Raw genomic sequence first — 16,731 nt, 5'->3', positions numbered from 1 at the left:
AATTGCATTTGGAAATAATAATAGATACTCCCTCCATTAAAAGTTACTTATTGTTTCAAAAGTTAATTTTTGTTTTAAATTATCGTTTTATATTATGTTTTGATAAATTATCTAATTTTATTCATAATGTTTAATTTATTAATTGATAATATGAAATAAAATAATACATCAATTAAGAGTAATATAAATTAAATAATTAGTTTAAAATATGTGTGAGAAATATTAAACAGAACACGGACAATTCAAAATTATTAAAAGGAAAGGAATAATTAGTTTGATTTTGAGCATTAGTGCAATTCGGTTTGAAATACTAGGAATTAAGAAAGTTGATATGCGGATTATTTAATTTGATTATAACAACCAAATTAAACATTTACTTAAATAACTTCCTAATTATAAAATCAATTTAATGATTTTATGGAATATAATATCTTTTTCTTTTTGTCAACAAGGAAGATACTCTTACTAAAGATGGTTTATATTATTAATTCGTTTGGAGCATAATCCGCTAAACAATATCTATATTAATGGGGTGATCAAATTGGCATTCGTTGAATTTGTAAATTTACTAAATATCAAACCGTAAAATCCGGGAATTTACGAATTTATTTCCTTTTGTATCTCTATAGTATAATTGACCGAATCCTAAGTAATTAAAAAAAAAAGGTGAAATCGGGTAAGATTTTGACACGGTACTGCACCTCTTTATTAGCAAAGTGGTTGGACGGCCTTATCTCTCTCACCTCACCTTCTTATTTCTTCTATGTAAAAACAATCCTAGTCCTCTCGTTGTATATCTTTTTGGGAAAATGTCATGAAAACCCACTTTAGGTGTAAGTTCTGTCACAAAAACCCACTTTCTACTCATGATATAATTTCTCAAGTTTTTTGTTTATGTATCCACTTTCCTTTTACATTTTTGCCCTTACTAACAACTTACCTCTTTTTCTCTTCTTCTTTTCTCTCTTTTTCTCTTCTTTTTTGTTGTTAACACTTTAACAAAATAAAATATATTTATTTGTTATCATAAAACAAATTTTCTATTTATTTATATAAAATATGTTATGATTATATATTTTCTACATTTTAAGATATATATTGCTATATTTTTTATGAATTTTTAAATTATACAGTATCCATCAGTCGTTGAACATTTGTTCAATTATAAGTGGATAATCAATTGCAGTATTGTTAATAGATAGTTACTTGTGTTTATTCATACAAAATATACATACATAAATTTGGTTAGATCTTTATCCATAGCATATTATCCATAACACAACATAGACCAAATAAGTACAAAACCCTTTAATTCTAAATTTTAAATCCTAGAACATAAACCCTTGAACCTAAAACCAAAACTATTCACTTTAAAAAAAAAACAAAGTTTAGTGGATAGAGAAACTGTGGATAGGTCTCCATGGATTTACAAAGCATATCTAGACATTAAGCTGAAGAATAGCAGTTGAATGGTGGCTATGAATGTGATCATGTGGATATTTTTTTGTGGATACCAATGTAGACAGACCAAAGAATCATCATACAACATCCACACAATTAAATCCATAGACACCATGAGCTCTTTGCTTCATATTTTGTGTTGGTCCAGAAACATATACACTCATAAGTGGTTAATAAACAAAATAAAAATTAACAACATTGATTTATTTAGAACATTGAATATCAATCATGTGGATTAGTAGTTATGGATATTTATCTTATAATATCTTGCTCATTCTTTACATGAGCAGAAATTTGTCCAAGATAAATTAGCCACATAGATTTCTTTTAGCTAAATGTTTTTGTACTATTTTTCAGCTAGAAGTAGGTATATTAGAACTTAGAAGTGTCACTAAAAGCATACTACACAATAAACATGGTCATTATTAATCTCAAAGCCTATCCACCAAATTCTGACCACGTGGACAAGCAATCCAGATGAAATTTATTGACAAGTTTGTTGCATGTTCAAACATCACTATAGTTTAGCCACTTAGATGTCTTTTAGCCAAATGTTTTTGTACTATTTTTACGCTAGAATTAGAGATATTAGAACTTAGAAGTGTCACTAGAAGCATACTACACAACAAACATGGTCATTATTAATCTCTAAACCTATCCACCAAACTCTGATCACGTGGACAAGCAATCCAGATGAAATTTATTGACAAGTTTGTTGCATGTTCAAACATCACCATAGTTTAGCGTTTAGACTTTAGATGGTATATAGATTCAATGTCTATGTTTTGAGTTCAAGTTGTATTGTCTAAGGTTCAAAGTGTAGGATTTAGGGGTTAAGGTTAAAAGTTTAGGTTTAGGTATGTGGATGATGTGTCTATATTTTTAATTCATGGTTTAGGATTTAGGGTTCAAGGTGTATGGTTTAGGGTTTAGGATTTAAGATTTAGGGTATAAGGTTTACGTTTTTGGGTTTATATGGATTTAGTGTCTATGTGGTGTTAGGATTTAATATTTAGGGTATAAGGTTAACTTTTTTTTGTTTGTCAACAACTAAAGTTACTAAACTGAAAATTTAGTATGTTTATCACCAACTAAAGTTACTAAATTTTCATTACTAAACCCTAAACCCTAAACCCTAAACCCTAAATCCTAAACCATAAACCATAAACCATAAACCCTAAACCCTAAATCTAGAATTTAAAATTTAGAATTAAAGGGGTTTGTACTTATTTGGTCTATGTTGTGTTATGGATAATATGCTATGGATAAAGATCTAACCAAATTTATGTATGTATATTTTGTATGAATAAACACAAGTAACTATCTATTAACAATACTGCAATTGATTATCCACTTATAATTGAACAAATGTTCAACGACTGATGGATATTGTATAATCTAAAAATTCATAAAAAATATAGCAATATATATCTTAAAATGTAGAAAATATATAATCATAACATATTTTATATAAATAAATAGAAAATTTGTTTTATGATAACAAATAAATATATTTTATTTTGTTAAAGTGTTAACAACAAAAAAGAAGAGAAAAAGAGAGAAAAGAAGGAGAGAAAGAGAGGTAAGTTGTTAGTAAGGGCAAAAATATAAAAGGAAAGTGGATATATAAGCAAAAAACTTGGGAAAGTATACCATAAGTGGAAAGTAGGTTTTTGTGATAATACTTAGGAGAAAGTGGGTGTTGGTGTGGGTGTCATACTGGGGAAAAAGTGGGTGTGGATGTCATTTTCCCTATTTTTTTTTCTTCGACTTCTCTTTTCCAATTCATACGTAGCAATCTTAGATCTTCCTCCTCAGTTTCAATCTCCGATGGATAACCGTGGCCAATCTCCGCCGGTGGTGACCAATCGTGTTGACAGATTAGTTCTTCTCCTACTTCTCAAGAAATCCGATAAGTAATGAATACACGTTATTTGTTTTCGTTACAATATTTGTGCCTTTGTATTCTTCGGATTCTTATTCCAAATTATGTATGCATACTTGCAATTCTTTTTTTTTTCAAATCCAAAAACAAAGTTGTTTTCAAGATCTCAATTCTTGTTTTCAAGATCTCAATTTTTTTTTTTTTTTTTTTGTCAAACGATCTCAATTTTTCTTGTATACGAAAATACAAAAAAACATTTTGTCTTAAAATTTAGCCATCTATAAGCCCAAAATCCCAATCCAGCCTAATAGGCCCATAACGTGGAAATCTTTTCTTTTTCCCCCAAATCAGGAACCCTAGATCTCAGCGTTGTTTCTCTCTCTCGCGACGATCGCGACGATGGACCGCATGTATCGCAAGCTTTTACCCAAGGTTGGAAAACCCGTGATGGTGAGAGTGGTCTCCGTCGACGAAGACGGAGGAGGAGGAACGGTGGCGCTTCTTGGTTACAGCAACACCCCTGTTGGAAGTATCAATGATGTTGATGATCTTAAGCTTCACAGAATCCATAGAATTATGTATTTCTTCAAGAAATCCTCTTCTTCTGACCAGGAACGTGAGCTTTGAAGGTAGAGTCTCCCTTGAAAAGAGATTCAACAAGAGGAAACACGTCCATAGTATTATGCGATCTGTAGCAAGGAAGACTGGTTATGGTCTGGAAGTAAGTGTTCTTCTTCTTCTTAGGCGTACTGGTTTTGATTTGGATATTGTTATCTGCTTCTTACGATGCATCTATTTGTTAATTTGATATCGGTTTTTTGTTGATACTTGTTATCTCCTTCTAAGGATGTGCTTCTTTGTTTATTTGTGTTTGATATGATATGTTGTGTGTGTGCTTCTTTGTTTATTTGTGTTTGATATGTTGTGTGTTTGCAGGAATTATACAATCTTCTCAAATGGCCTACTTACAAGTTGTTGATGGATTTAGAGTCCAGCTTCTGGGATTTTTCATCGTTTGTTCCTAATTCGGTTAGAGATGCATTGCTTTATGGTGTTCAGCACATCACTCTTCACACTCTAAGGATTACAAATCCTCAAGTTCTTCTCAGTTCTTACGGCTTGATTCAAGATCGTGCCACTTGCTGGGCGTGTGCCGAAGTTCGCCAGTTTGAGTCCCTCTTGAAGGATAATGGCCGGATGCCCTTGGAAGAATCTTTGTCTATTGATGATCTCGTCAATAAAACAGTTCGGGAAGATCAGGCCGATGAAGATGATGGTAGCATTGGATGTCTATCAGATAGTCAGAATATTTTTATTTTTATCAAATCTTCTGAAGTGGTAAGTAGTAACGGTTTTTTCTTTAATAATAGTTTGTTAATTTTGTTCTTTAATAAATTTTCTAATTTTCTATATCTCTTGGTGTAGGGGGCACCTTTGTATTACTTAAGTGCATTAAATGTTTTCTTCGATCACCAATACCTCGGCTCTTCGTGGAACAGACTTCTTGTTAACATGGCTGAGAATTTGCGTGGGAGCATTGCAGTATCTGTTATTTGGTTTCCTAGCTATGACAACAACTTACAAGGACAGGTAAGTATTGGTGATGAATTGAGATTGGTCCAAATTTTGACCAGATTGGTTTTTTATCTCATGTCTTTTGTCTTTTTATTTGGTAGGCAATATATAAGCCAACCGAAGAAGAACTTAAAGCATATGAGAGGAATCCTCGATCTAGCAGGCGCGATGTTCACACCATGAGTTTGACAGGTGCCATATAATTGGACTTTTCACCGTAAAAATGTTTGAATGAAGTGATTTCAAAATTATGATAGCTTATTGAACGTCCATCGCAAGTCTAGATGGTTTCTATGGATGTATAGATCCTAATTATTTCTGCTAACTGATGCTCATTAAGCAGGTGCTGGGGTACATGAAGAGGATGATGGTACTCTTATTCCGTACTTGGAACTACCGAACAGCGCCGGTGACATTGTCGGTGATCGTGGATTTATACGGTTTGCCACATGGTTTCACCCACATAAGCATAAAAATTCTTCTTCCATTAGATAACTCAATATGGTAGAAAAATGTTGAGAAAAAAGAAGAAAGTTAGAGCTACTCGCGCTCTACTATTTTTGAATTTTGACGTAGGCCGCGAAAGATCCAGCTTTGGACTTCTTCGACTCATCTTCTGTGTTGGAGTTGGATTAGATTTTGGTTAATTTTTGCAACTTCTGAAACTACCCATTACTCTTTTCTTATATCTCAGAATTGCTTCATTTCTCTATTAGAGTATATATATTGGCTTGTTGAGCGTTCGGGGACAAGGAAGAAACTGAAGGGTCTGAGACCTTGAGAGAGAGAGAGAGAGCAAACTGATCAAACCTAATCAAGTATTTAGGGATGTTATGTCGATATGTTAAAGATACCAAATCAGTTGATTGATTATAGGATAGTTCCACTATACAAACTACATACCTAAACCAATAATAGTTTGTGAGAAATCCTTAAGAGATTTGAATGAATGTGTAAACCTGTGTGTTGTGCTTATGTTCTCAGTCGATAGATTGTGACTGTCCTTGGGCTGTTTAATTAAATCTTTGACATTTGATTTAAAGCAAAATCTAAAATATCAAAGAAAAATGATCTGAGTGCTTTCCTTTCCTTTTCGATCATTTTGTAAAAATTGAATATACACTAGTTGATAAAAATAATATCTAAAACATTATGTGGTAACAGTTTGTGTTATGTGGGGTATAAATGTTTTGCTCAAAAAAAAAAAAGGTATTAGTGTTAATCACGATTCTTACATGATTATAAGCAAAATTAAAATTGCAAAATAAATATAGCGATGCCATGGTTAGTGAAGATGCGAGCAGCGGCTCTTTTAGGTAAAGAACATTACTCTCTTACTTTTCTTAGCTTAGGTTTGTTACATAGGTTGCCTTATATAGGCATTACATTATTAGGGTTTTACTCTTGACACCTCACTACTCATATCACACATCATATGAGTCCAAACATTTAAATCTATTGCTAAGTGGTATATGATCAGTACAGTCCTTTTTTGCTTTCACTTTATTGTCTTTGCTTTCGTCTGTTTGTGTAGGTGTAGTTAGCCGTTGAGAGGAGGAAGACTATTGCTGTGTATTGAGTCTGACTGCATTGATGGACATATTGGGCCTGACTTGTTTATTTGACTTGGACTTTTGCAATGCTGAACTGTTGATGGGCCGAGGTATTATTACCTTGGTTGCTTCAGTCGTAGGCATCTGTTCGACTCCTTCATTCACTATTTTACTCTCGTAAACCTGAGATTGGATCTGAGACAATTGTGTTGTGTTCTTATCGGAGGAGACTGGAGCTGAGATCAGAGCAGTTGTTGATGCTCTGCTAATACTCCCCCACAAACTCTGTGTGGGAGGGAGAACCACACCGAGTTTGTATCGCAGAGAAATAAAATAAAATAAATGTACACTACACAATTACTTAATTTCCCATGTGAAGTTATTTAATGAAATTTGGAAGAACCTTTTACTATTTTACTTGTTTAATAAATAGTCAAATCTATTTCTAGTTTTTTTTTTCTCACAACTTTTAAGTAATAGCAAATGATAAGTAGTTTTTAATCGTAAGAATACGGATACAGTATACAACGAATTGCTAGTGCATTATGTCTCAGGTGACAACATTACAATTAATTACACTAAAAAGAAAAATTAATTTCTTTATTGTAAAGTTCACACATTACATAAGCCAGCGGGATTTGAGATCTCTAAAATTACTCTTAAAAGATAAGGAATGGATCCTTAAGTTTCTAATCCAGCAAGAAAGAAAAAGAACAAACAGTCTAAAAAATTCCCACACTTGTTACGGAAGGGGCAACGTCCAGAAGCCATGACTTTTGGACGCCTTGATAAAAAAACCTAAGAAGGAACTAAGACGTTTGCTACGTGAATATAAATTGTTGTTGTTTTTTTACCTCTACATTGACCATCCATTTTGTATCTGTAGGGGGTCGATGATGTTCATTATTTGCCTACGTCTGACCTAGTCATTGACGATGTCCAATCCATGGTTCCATCTGTAATTTTTGACAATCAGGGCTTCTAACATGAACTCATTAAAAGAGATTGAAGTAAATATATTTGCGATGATGATCTAACCATTTACCTTATTGAGGTGTGGAGGTTTACTCTTGGAGGGAATTTGCTTTGCAGCGTTGGTTTCTGTATAACCTAATTCTGATTTGAGAAATAGATAATGTGATGGAAACCGTCCAATGTTCTTGTTTAAATAGATAATGTGATGATCTAACCATTTTTACCTTATTTATTATAATTATTGGATTGGGCTATCATTTGGTATTTATTTTCACAACAAATGATTGGGCCTTGGATTAGTTATGGCCTGGAACAAGCCCAAATCATTATTACCCTTTTTCAGATTCAAGATCTAAAGCATCCCCGAAAGTTCTATGAGATGCTTACTGAAGTAGGAGGAAACACCTTATGGCGATGAATCAACGGCACAGAAAGGGACAAATTGTGAACAACAGGAAGAGCAACGGAAAAAGTTGGGAGATACTTTCTCTACAAGGTTAGAGAGAGAGAGCCATATAATTAATTTATCTTAACGTAATTTATAAACTAATTTCTTAAAATACGGATTGCCGCTTAAAGATGCTGCTTGATACTTTAATTGGAATGTGATAGTAGTAAAAGTCAAGATAACAATTTGCTAGGGTACGCAAAAAGGCCGGTCGAAAACAATAAAAGCTAGAACACACCAAACAAAACTTAATTATGGAATGTATTAATTCAAAGGAAGTTTTATTTATTTATTTAGTTTAAACTAAGAAGTTCAACTTCAAACACCAGCCAGGCCTCAGGAGTAATAGTGTCACGAAAACCATGTCTGTGAGCCACACAAAATATTATCATGATCAAAATATTAAAAAGGTTGAATAAAAACATGACAACAAAGATAAATCAAAATGATCTGCAAAGGCGCCGCTTTACTTACCCCAATGCTGGAGGGATTGTAAGCTTTCTTTTGCCACCAACACACATGCCTTCAAAATTTACAAAAAATATACATCAAAACAACATGATGATACACATTTTGAACATAGTGAAGAGAAACCAGTAAGGTTACCAAGAATGCCATAATCCAATCCCGGAAAGACATTTCCAAGACCTGCGTGTAATTAACAACAACAACGAAAAGCACATATATGAGCATCCAAGTAACAGTCAAAGACTACTATTACAGCCTCTTATTTTCGAATCTCGTTAGGGCAAACCCATTGGTGAAGTCTTAGCAAAGTTGCTAAGGTCATTCCCATCGGTGGTATTTAGATGGAGAAGGGAAAGTTCCTAAACAATAAAGTTGAATAAATATATACAAAAGTGACTGAAATTGTTAATGGTCGATGTTTACTGAAAGACTTTTAGAATCGTTTAGGACCCTTTGCGTGTCCCTTTCTGATTGGGTGAAGAAAGTATTTATTTTCTTTTTATTTTTTCTTCTGCCCAAATCTCTCTCTATTATTTTTGCGTCTTCCTCTCTCTTTCTCTTTTGGAATCGGTTGATCTAAACACGAATCGAAACGTGAGATATGAGAGTTTGGTTAAATTTGTCTTTATGGGTAAGAATCTCTCTGGTATTATTTGTAGTTTATGATGAATTTGGGAATTGATGTTAGCAAAATTAGGGTTATATGTTGTTAGTCAATTGGGGATTGCAAATTGTAATTCTCTTCTCTTCTTGTTTTCTAAACCTGAGTATCTTTGCTGAATTTAGCAGGATATTGTGCCAAGTGAGTATCGGAGGAGCTGGAGGGCGTTGCTTGTTTGTTTCCATGGTGTTTCTTCATCTGCTTTGACAACGACCCAATTTGTCCTCTCTCTCTTTTTATTTTGTTTCCTGGGTTTTTAGCTTTGAATTTGTTTAATTGAAATAGAGCTCCGCATAAAAAAATAATGATCTTTACTTTGCTGAAATGGCATCTTCTTCTAATAATATTGAGGAAATGATGGATAACTACTTTGATGAAGCACTTGATAATTATTTTGATAAAGCATTCGAGAATCGATTTGATCGAAGATTCGGTGATCAGCAAGAAGCAACAACGGAGAAGACAAAACGATCCTACATTGAAAGAGACCGTGAAGGTGGTCACAAACGCTTATGGGATGATTATTTCAGTGAAGATGCAACATATTCTCCTCGCCTCTTTCGTCGCCGTTTTAGAATGAACAAAAACTTGTTCTTGCGTATCGTTGAACGACTCTCCGCTGAAGTTCCATACTTTCGACAACGAAAAGATGCTACTGGAAGGTTAGGTCTCTCTGCACTACAAAAATCTACAGCAGCAATTCGTATGATGGCATATGGTTGTGCAGCTGATGCGGTTGACGAATATCTCTGGCTTGCTGATAGCACTGCGATATTATGCTTGGAACAGTTCGTTGAAGGAGTCATTAATTTATTTGGAGATGAGTACCTCCGAAGACCCACAGTAGAAGATCTTCAACGACTACTCAATATTGGAGAGTTGCGCGGATTTCCCGGGATGATAGGCAGCATAGATTGTATGCATTGGGAGTGGAAGAATTGCCCGACCGCATGGAAAGGTCAATACACACGTGGATCTGGAAAGCCAACAATTGTTTTAGAGGCTGTAGCTTCACAAGACCTTTGGATATGACACGCATTTTTTGGACCTCCAGGAACATTAAACGATATCAATGTTCTCGATCGATCACCAGTTTTTGATGACGTATTACAAGGTATAGCTCCTAAAGTGAAATTCTTTGTCAACGGACGAGCATATCATATGGCTTACTATCTTACAGATGGTATTTATCCTAATTGGGCTACTTTTATCCAATCAATTCCAATGCCCTAAGATCCAAAATCATCCTTATTTGCTACATCTCAAGAAGGCACACGTAAAGATGTCGAGCGTGCTTTTGGCGTCTTACAAGCTCGATTTGCCATAGTAAGAAATCCAGCTCTTGTCCATGATAAGGTAAAAATTGGAAAGATAATGAGAGCGTGTATCATACTGCACAATATGATAGTAGAAGACGAACGAGATGGATACACTCAGTTTGATGCCGCAACATTCGCACAAGCAGAATCAAGCAGAACTTCACAAGTGGATCCCAATTTTAACTTCACTTTTATTTACTTGTGAAGTTCTGCTTGATTCTGCTTGTGCGAATGTTGCGGCATCAAACTGAGTGTATCCATCTCGTTCGTCTTCTACTATCATATTGTGCAGTATGATACACGCTCTCATTATCTTTCCAATTTTTACCTTATCATGGACAAGAGCTGGATTTCTTACTATGGCAAATCGAGCTTGTAAGACGCCAAAAGCACGCTCGACATCTTTACGTGTGCCTTCTTGAGATGTAGCAAATAAGGATGATTTTGGATCTTGGGGCATTGGAATTGATTGGATAAAAGTAGCCCAATTAGGATAAATATCATCTGTAAGATAGTAAGCCATATGATATGCTCGTCCGTTGACAAAGAATTTCACTTTAGGAGCTATACCTTGTAATACGTCATCAAAAACTGGTGAGCGATCGAGAACATTGATATCGTTCAATGTTCCTGGAGGTCCAAAAAATGCGTGCCATATCCAAAGGTCTTGTGAAGCTACAGCCTCTAAAACAATTGTTGGCTTTCCAGATCCACGTGTGTATTGACCTTTCCATGCGGTCGGGCAATTCTTCCACTCCCAATGCATACAATCTATGCTGTCTATCATCCCGGGAAATCTGCGCAACTCTCCAATATTGAGTAGTCGTTGAAGATCTTCTACTGTGGGTCTTCGGAGGTACTCATCTCCAAATAAATTAATGACTCCTTCAGCGAACTGTTCCAAGCATAATATCGCAGTGCTATCAGCAAGTCGGAGATATTCGTCAACCGCATCAGCTGCACAACCATATGCCATCATACGAATTGCTGCTGTAGATTTTTGTAGTGCAGAGAGACCTAATCTTCCAGTAGCATCTTTTCGTTGTCGAAAGTATGGAACTTCAGCGGAGAGTCGTTCAACGATACGCAAGAACAAGTTTTTGTTCATTCTAAAACGGCGACAAAAGAGGCGAGGAGAATATGTTGCATCTTCACTGAAATAATCATCCCATAAGCGTTTGTGACCACCTTCACGGTCTCTTTCAATGTAGGATCGTTTTGTCTTCTCCGTTGTTGCTTCTTGCTGATCACCGAATCTTCGATCAAATTGATTCTCGAATGCTTTATCAAAATAATTATCAAGTGCTTCATCAAAGTAGTTATCCATCATTTCCTCAATATTATTAGAAGAAGATGCCATTTCAGCAAAGTAAAGATCATTATTTTTTTATGCAGAGCTCTACTTCAATTAAACAAATTCGAAGCTCAAAAAACCCAGGAAACAAAATAAAAAGAGAGAGAGGACAAACTGGGTCGTTGTCAAAGCAGATGAAGAAACACCATGGAAACAAACAAGCAACGCCCTCCAGCTCCTCCGATACTCACTTGGCACAATATCCTGCTAAATTCAGCAAAGATACTCAGGTTTAGAAAACAAGAAGTGAAGAGAATTACAATTTGCAATCCCCAATTGACTAACAACATATAACCCTAATTTTGCTAACATCAATTCCCAAATTCATCATAAACTACAAATAATACCAGAGAGATTCTTACCCATAAAGACAAATTTAACCAAACTCTCATATCTCACGTTCCGATTCGTGTTTAGATCAACCGATTCCAAAAGAGAAAGAGAGAGGAAGACGCAAAAATAATAGAGAGAGATTTGGGCAAAAGAAAAAATAAAAAGAAAATAAATACTTTCTTCACCCAATCAGAAAGGGACACGCAAAGGGTTCTAAACGATTCTAAAAGTCTTTCAGTAAACATCGACCATTAACAATTTCAGTCACTTTTGTATATTTTTATTCAACTTTATTGTTTAGGAACTTTCCCTTCTCCATCTAAATACCACCGATGGGAATGACCTTATAATACCAACCTACACGAAACTCATGAGGATGCCCTCCACAGGTGGAATAGTAAATCCTCCCATTTTTATGAAGCCTTGCAGTTTAGTGGACAGTAACCTGCACTCAGAGACGACATAATGAGCTTCAACAAATATTTTGCAAGTTACAAACTTAAATAGTTTTGGTGCTCTCAAATATCTTGTTTCTTCAGTTCCTACCCAAAATGATTCTTTGGTGCGCTTAGGTCTCAATAAGGCATTAGTTTTGTTTTGCTTCTTATCCACCACCAATTCTATTACTACCCCACATTATTTACCACACTGCCACCTTGTTCAATAATCTATATGACATTGTAGTAATCATGTGATGATATCATTGTCTTGAAATTTTAAGACCTAAATAAATGCGCACATACCCATTTTCCAGGATCAGCTTTCTTCTTGCCGTCGCCCATGCATATATCGTAAACAACGAGCCCAGCTAGATCAGGTGTTTGCTTCTCAACTAAAGTAGGAATGGTCTTACTCTTTAATGTAGCTGTAGCCTCTTCCTTACTTAACTTCCTTTTCTTCTCAACAGGTTTATCGGGAGTCTTGGAGCTTTCACTCCTGAATTAATACCAAAAGCAAAAGCACAGAAATTTAAAAGACGGGAAAATGCTCTGGAAGAACCATATTAAAGCCGTCTTGACTTGTAATAAAAAAAAAAAATTTATTTACCTGCTTTGTGGAATGACTGCATCACTGGTAGAGCTGTCGGGATCTAAAATAAACCACAGAAGTTTTAATACTTTGTTATCAAGAAAGAACCGAGAACCGGGAACAAACTTAGTGTCGTACATGGTTGGAGACCAGGTAGTGGCCACCTGTAGCGGCGGCGCATGTGGGTAGTGGGTAAATACGGTCTACAAAGCACCTCAATAGCTAATTTGCGTCCTCCCATGACGCTCCCATTAAGTTCAAGAGCCTTATCAGCAATGTCTTTTCCTTCAACACTAACCTGTGCATAGCTGTAAAGATCAACAAGAGACAAGTCTTTTAAGTTAAGAGAGACTGATATAACTTGAGAGTTAATTAATTAGGGAAAATGGGAGGAAGAAGGCACAACACAACGAACCCCTACCCCTCGAGAATAATGAGGCACTGGATCTCTCCATATGAAGAGAACAGATTACTCAAAGCGCTCTGGATATCAATCTTACTAAGGGAAGTGTCATATCCTTCAACTCTTACCACAACGCTACTGCAATAATAGGATTTTGCATGAGATGAATAAATTCAAATGAATTATAAGATAGTGAAATCTTCAAATGAAAATTAAAAATAAATAGCAGTGGATTACTCGTTTGCATGTTCGGGAAACGGAAAAGGCTCAACAGCGACATTCCATCCTTCCACATCACTTCCATTAAGTTGCATGGCCTTATCGACTGCGCCTTCTCCCATAAAATATATATAACCAATTCTGTATCATATTCATGTAACAAGTTTGTTTTGTTTAGTTAGATCTTTGTAACTCTGGAATAAAATTGGAGGAAGAAGAAGAAGAAGAAGCCACAAAAAAAATACCTCCTGAGACAACATACATCCGTGATCTCTCCACATGGAGTGAAATGTTCTCTCAACGCCCTCTCGACATCGGCAAGAGGAGTCAGCCTAATGTTATATCCCGAAACAGTAACCCTCCCATACTCACTGAAATTATTCGATAATACCCATATAGTATATCAACGAACGTGACAAGAACGTAGTATACACAGAATGCATCTTACTTTTACATATACAAGAAGAAAAAAATATATATATATATATATATATATATATCGATTCAATTTACCTGACTTTTGGCAAAAATTTATGCCTTCCCTAAAAGTACAAAAGAAAAGATCTAATCAGAAACCCTACTAACTTGAAGTATAATTCTTGCATATACTTGAGAAGAAAGAAACCAAAAATTGAGAAACAAAGGGTTATTAGACTGACTGAATAAGAAGAAAAGCCACAAGAAGATTACCTCGTCGGCGGATCCGTCCATTGGTGTGGAATGAAGAGAGGTTGAGACGAGCGAGAGGCGACAACCCTTTGACAGTTTTTAGGGATTAAAATTAGGTCTGAAAAGGGTATTTATTATAATTGTTGGATTGGGCTATCATTTCGTATTTATTTTCACAACCAACGATTGGTTCCTTGCATTTAGTTCTGGCCAGGAACAAGCCCAAATCAGTACTACCCTTTACATGTTTTCGTGTCTTTTTAGAATTTTTTTGTTCTTTTTTTCCTTCTATTAAAGAATCATAAAGGAAGAAGAAACTCCGAGTGGTTTCAGACAACCATCGTGGCATGAGCTTTTTTACTCATCTATATAGTGATTGCAAAACGATTGGACTTTTCAATTGGTGACATGGATTTGATTGTAGTTTCTGGAACTGGCGGTGTGTATAGTTGGGAATGTTGCGGGACAAAGGAGACGACAACAAGCTGTTACGGTTGCCAAGGAAAGAAGGGAATGTTGAGGATGCTTGTGTTGAGAATGAGATGATGGTTGATGAAGAGCAGCCAAGATTGGAGGCTTAAGCCAATATAGCCGTGGAAGAGCTCAAGTGTCTGCTGTTCAGTATCAGTAAGTGAACCTGTCAACTTGCTAATAAAACCAGGACGCGCTTAGGAATTGATCTAGTTTGTCATTCTTTGCTTTGTTCACTGTATTGGGTACTGTTCGTTAATTCTGTCTGATATCTTACTTATCATCTTCTTGCTCTCAATTTTTAGGGGAAAAGGTGCAATGCAGAAGAGGGTGATACTACTCTTCGGGAACTCAGGCGTTTACTGTCAAAATCAGAGCTCCCTCCTGTTGAAGTTGCCCTCAGCTAGCGCTGATGCAATACCATTATTTGTGCAGTGTAGGTTTCTTACATTAGCCTTTAGTTATATGCTTCAATGCTACCCCTTTGTTATTGCATTTATTTGCCTTTTTTACTTGCCCAGCCCATAACCGTAGATTTCGGATATTGTAAGAGTAACTCATTTGCATTGAGATATAAGACGAATTGAGTAGATGTTTGTGATCTTTTGATCCTAGTTCTGTCTAACTGCAGTTACTTGAGTCAGCTTGGTGTCTCACGAACATTGCTGCTGGAAAACCTGAAGAAACAAAAGCTCTATTACCGGCACTGCCATTGCTTGTTGCTACCTTGGAGGTTTGTATTCAGCGATTGGTATTTTTTTTTTTTTTTTTATTCTATGCTCAACGAAACCTATGATTATGAACCCTTAAGTATGTAAAATAAATCAGTCCAAACACATATAGAGAAGATGAGCCATAGGAATTGGAAAGAGACTTACTATATCTTACGAAATCGCGCCGGCCACATAGCTCCGGCGGGAGTTCCCGGTCATGAACTGCGTCAATTACGGCAGAGAAACGGTCTGTACTTTTCTTCGATCCCGCCGTCAGATCCTCCGGAGACGACCACCAAGAAGATGAAGCGAAAGGCGAAAGCTCTACCGAAACTAGAAAACTCGCCGCCGTTCACCGCAGAGGAGGTGATATCTGAGGCCGAGCTGCGATTACCGAAGTAAATGACCTCGCGAGACGAACCGCCATGGCCGGAGCTCAGGAAGAGAGAAGTCGAAATGTTCTCGACTAATGACTTATATGTAACCCGCTACAGTGGTTTAGAATACGCGCCGTTTACACGTTAACACATCTTACCGTTTTCTTTATAATTCTAACAATACGTGCCGTTTTAAGCTGACCATATAATAACAGCCTCAAAATCTAATTGCATGTACATTTTGAGTACATGTGCATGCAGTTCGATTTTAGAAGATGAGTACAAGAGAGTCATCTGTTAATATAATAACAATAATTTAATTTAATATTTATGTTAATTTACATTTTTATCAATTATGATAGCATAATATGCTGTTAAGATTATAATTTAACTCAATAATCATGTCAATGTATATTTTTGTTAAAATAATAATAATTTTAACTCAATATTCATATTAATGTACATTTTTGTTAATTATGACAACATAACATGAGCATAATAATTTTTGTTAAAATAATAATCATTTAATTCAATATTCATGTTAATGTACATTTTTGTTACTTTTGACAGCATAACGTGTCAATCAGTTTAGAAGGCAGTAGCACCAACAGTTCTGAGACTATATTAGGACATGATGCATGCTATATAATGTTTCTTGTCCGTATATGTCTATAATACTTCATGATTTGAGATAATGAAAAGATAATTTTTAAGATTAATAGGATGAATTGTTGTATTGTAACAAGTTGTATATATATATATGGTTCTCATAAGAAAATGTTTGTCTTATTATTTATTATTATTATTATTATAATAAT

General features: G+C 35.4%; 4 protein-coding genes and 2 long non-coding RNA genes across 12 annotated transcripts; 2 read left to right on the top strand and 4 right to left on the bottom strand.

Moving 5' to 3' along the window:
* Positions 1 to 3,115: 3,115 nt before the first annotated feature.
* On the top strand, positions 3,116 to 5,636 carry LOC147940572 (uncharacterized). The gene is made up of 6 exons (XM_087460847.1): positions 3,116 to 3,377; positions 3,698 to 4,067; positions 4,283 to 4,684; positions 4,772 to 4,936; positions 5,023 to 5,113; positions 5,265 to 5,636. Exons 2-6 carry the CDS (start codon positions 3,882 to 3,884, stop codon positions 5,414 to 5,416), a joined length of 996 nt encoding a protein of 331 aa, XP_087316973.1. The 5' UTR covers positions 3,116 to 3,377; positions 3,698 to 3,881; the 3' UTR covers positions 5,417 to 5,636.
* A 2,707-nt stretch (positions 5,637 to 8,343) lies between these two features.
* LOC147940571 (uncharacterized) lies at positions 8,344 to 8,700 on the bottom strand. Its single transcript, XR_015563483.1, has 2 exons — positions 8,504 to 8,700; positions 8,344 to 8,420 (listed from the first exon to the last, which is right to left on the bottom strand). It is a non-coding gene; the product is annotated as an uncharacterized LOC147940571 (long non-coding RNA).
* A 161-nt stretch (positions 8,701 to 8,861) lies between these two features.
* LOC109126015 (uncharacterized) lies at positions 8,862 to 16,094 on the top strand. Of its 3 annotated transcripts, XM_087460854.1 has the most exons (6): positions 8,862 to 8,996; positions 9,155 to 10,511; positions 14,337 to 14,979; positions 15,129 to 15,259; positions 15,455 to 15,556; positions 15,652 to 16,094. In XM_087460854.1, exon 2 carries the CDS (start codon positions 9,351 to 9,353, stop codon positions 10,056 to 10,058), a length of 708 nt encoding a protein of 235 aa, XP_087316980.1. In that variant the 5' UTR covers positions 8,862 to 8,996; positions 9,155 to 9,350; the 3' UTR covers positions 10,059 to 10,511; positions 14,337 to 14,979; positions 15,129 to 15,259; positions 15,455 to 15,556; positions 15,652 to 16,094. The 3 variants fall into 3 exon arrangements, with proteins under 3 accessions (XP_087316980.1, XP_087316979.1, XP_087316981.1); XM_087460853.1 differs by having other exon boundaries at positions 15,455 to 16,094; XM_087460855.1 differs by lacking the exons at positions 15,455 to 15,556; positions 15,652 to 16,094 and having other exon boundaries at positions 8,883 to 8,996; positions 9,152 to 10,511; positions 15,129 to 15,413.
* Positions 10,506 to 11,705, bottom strand: LOC104709959 (uncharacterized). The gene has a single exon (XM_087461349.1). The coding sequence runs from the start codon at positions 11,703 to 11,705 to the stop codon at positions 10,506 to 10,508; it is 1,200 nt and encodes a 399-aa protein (XP_087317475.1).
* LOC104708771 (uncharacterized) lies at positions 11,662 to 14,506 on the bottom strand. Of its 5 annotated transcripts, none has more exons than XM_087460848.1 (10): positions 14,374 to 14,506; positions 14,197 to 14,225; positions 13,929 to 14,054; positions 13,702 to 13,824; positions 13,483 to 13,602; positions 13,200 to 13,369; positions 13,080 to 13,122; positions 12,579 to 12,968; positions 12,390 to 12,477; positions 11,662 to 11,903 (listed from the first exon to the last, which is right to left on the bottom strand). In XM_087460848.1, exons 1-8 carry the CDS (start codon positions 14,392 to 14,394, stop codon positions 12,749 to 12,751), a joined length of 852 nt encoding a protein of 283 aa, XP_087316974.1. In that variant the 5' UTR covers positions 14,395 to 14,506; the 3' UTR covers positions 11,662 to 11,903; positions 12,390 to 12,477; positions 12,579 to 12,748. The 5 variants fall into 5 exon arrangements, with proteins under 5 accessions (XP_087316974.1, XP_087316977.1, XP_087316976.1 ...); XM_087460851.1 differs by having other exon boundaries at positions 11,662 to 11,906; positions 12,062 to 12,477; positions 12,776 to 12,968; XM_087460850.1 differs by having other exon boundaries at positions 12,062 to 12,477; positions 12,776 to 12,968.
* On the bottom strand, positions 15,366 to 15,984 carry LOC147940570 (uncharacterized). The gene is made up of 2 exons (XR_015563484.1): positions 15,702 to 15,984; positions 15,366 to 15,500 (listed from the first exon to the last, which is right to left on the bottom strand). It is a non-coding gene; the product is annotated as an uncharacterized LOC147940570 (long non-coding RNA).
* Positions 16,095 to 16,731: the final 637 nt, after the last annotated feature.

Source organism: Camelina sativa, chromosome 8 (assembly GCF_030686135.1).
Source record: "Camelina sativa cultivar CO46 ecotype springtype chromosome 8, ASM3068613v1".
NCBI classification, from domain to species: Eukaryota; Viridiplantae; Streptophyta; class Magnoliopsida; order Brassicales; family Brassicaceae; genus Camelina; species Camelina sativa.
Note: the sequence above shows the minus strand (reverse complement) of the source record. Positions and strands in the feature narration are given on the sequence as shown.

Bases quoted from the DNA above. Each gene is read 5' to 3' on its own strand.
- LOC104708771 (XM_087460848.1), bottom strand. From the start codon at position 14,394: ATGGACGGATCCGCCGACGAG. The intron at 14,055-14,196 runs GTAAATTGAATC...GAATAATTTCAG, and splicing joins AAATTTTTGCCAAAAGTCAG to TGAGTATGGGAGGGTTACTG. The intron at 13,603-13,701 runs GTAATCCACTGC...CTATTATTGCAG, and splicing joins TTTCCCGAACATGCAAACGA to TAGCGTTGTGGTAAGAGTTG.
- LOC109126015 (XM_087460854.1), top strand. From the start codon at position 9,351: ATGGCATCTTCTTCTAATAATATTGAGGAAATGATGGATAACTACTTT.
- LOC104709959 (XM_087461349.1), bottom strand. From the start codon at position 11,705: ATGGCATCTTCTTCTAATAATATTGAGGAAATGATGGATAACTACTTT.
- LOC147940572 (XM_087460847.1), top strand. From the start codon at position 3,882: ATGATGTTGATGATCTTAAGCTTCACAGAATCCATAGAATTATGTATT. The intron at 4,685-4,771 runs GTAAGTAGTAAC...CTCTTGGTGTAG, and splicing joins TTATCAAATCTTCTGAAGTG to GGGGCACCTTTGTATTACTT. The intron at 4,937-5,022 runs GTAAGTATTGGT...TTTATTTGGTAG, and splicing joins ACAACAACTTACAAGGACAG to GCAATATATAAGCCAACCGA.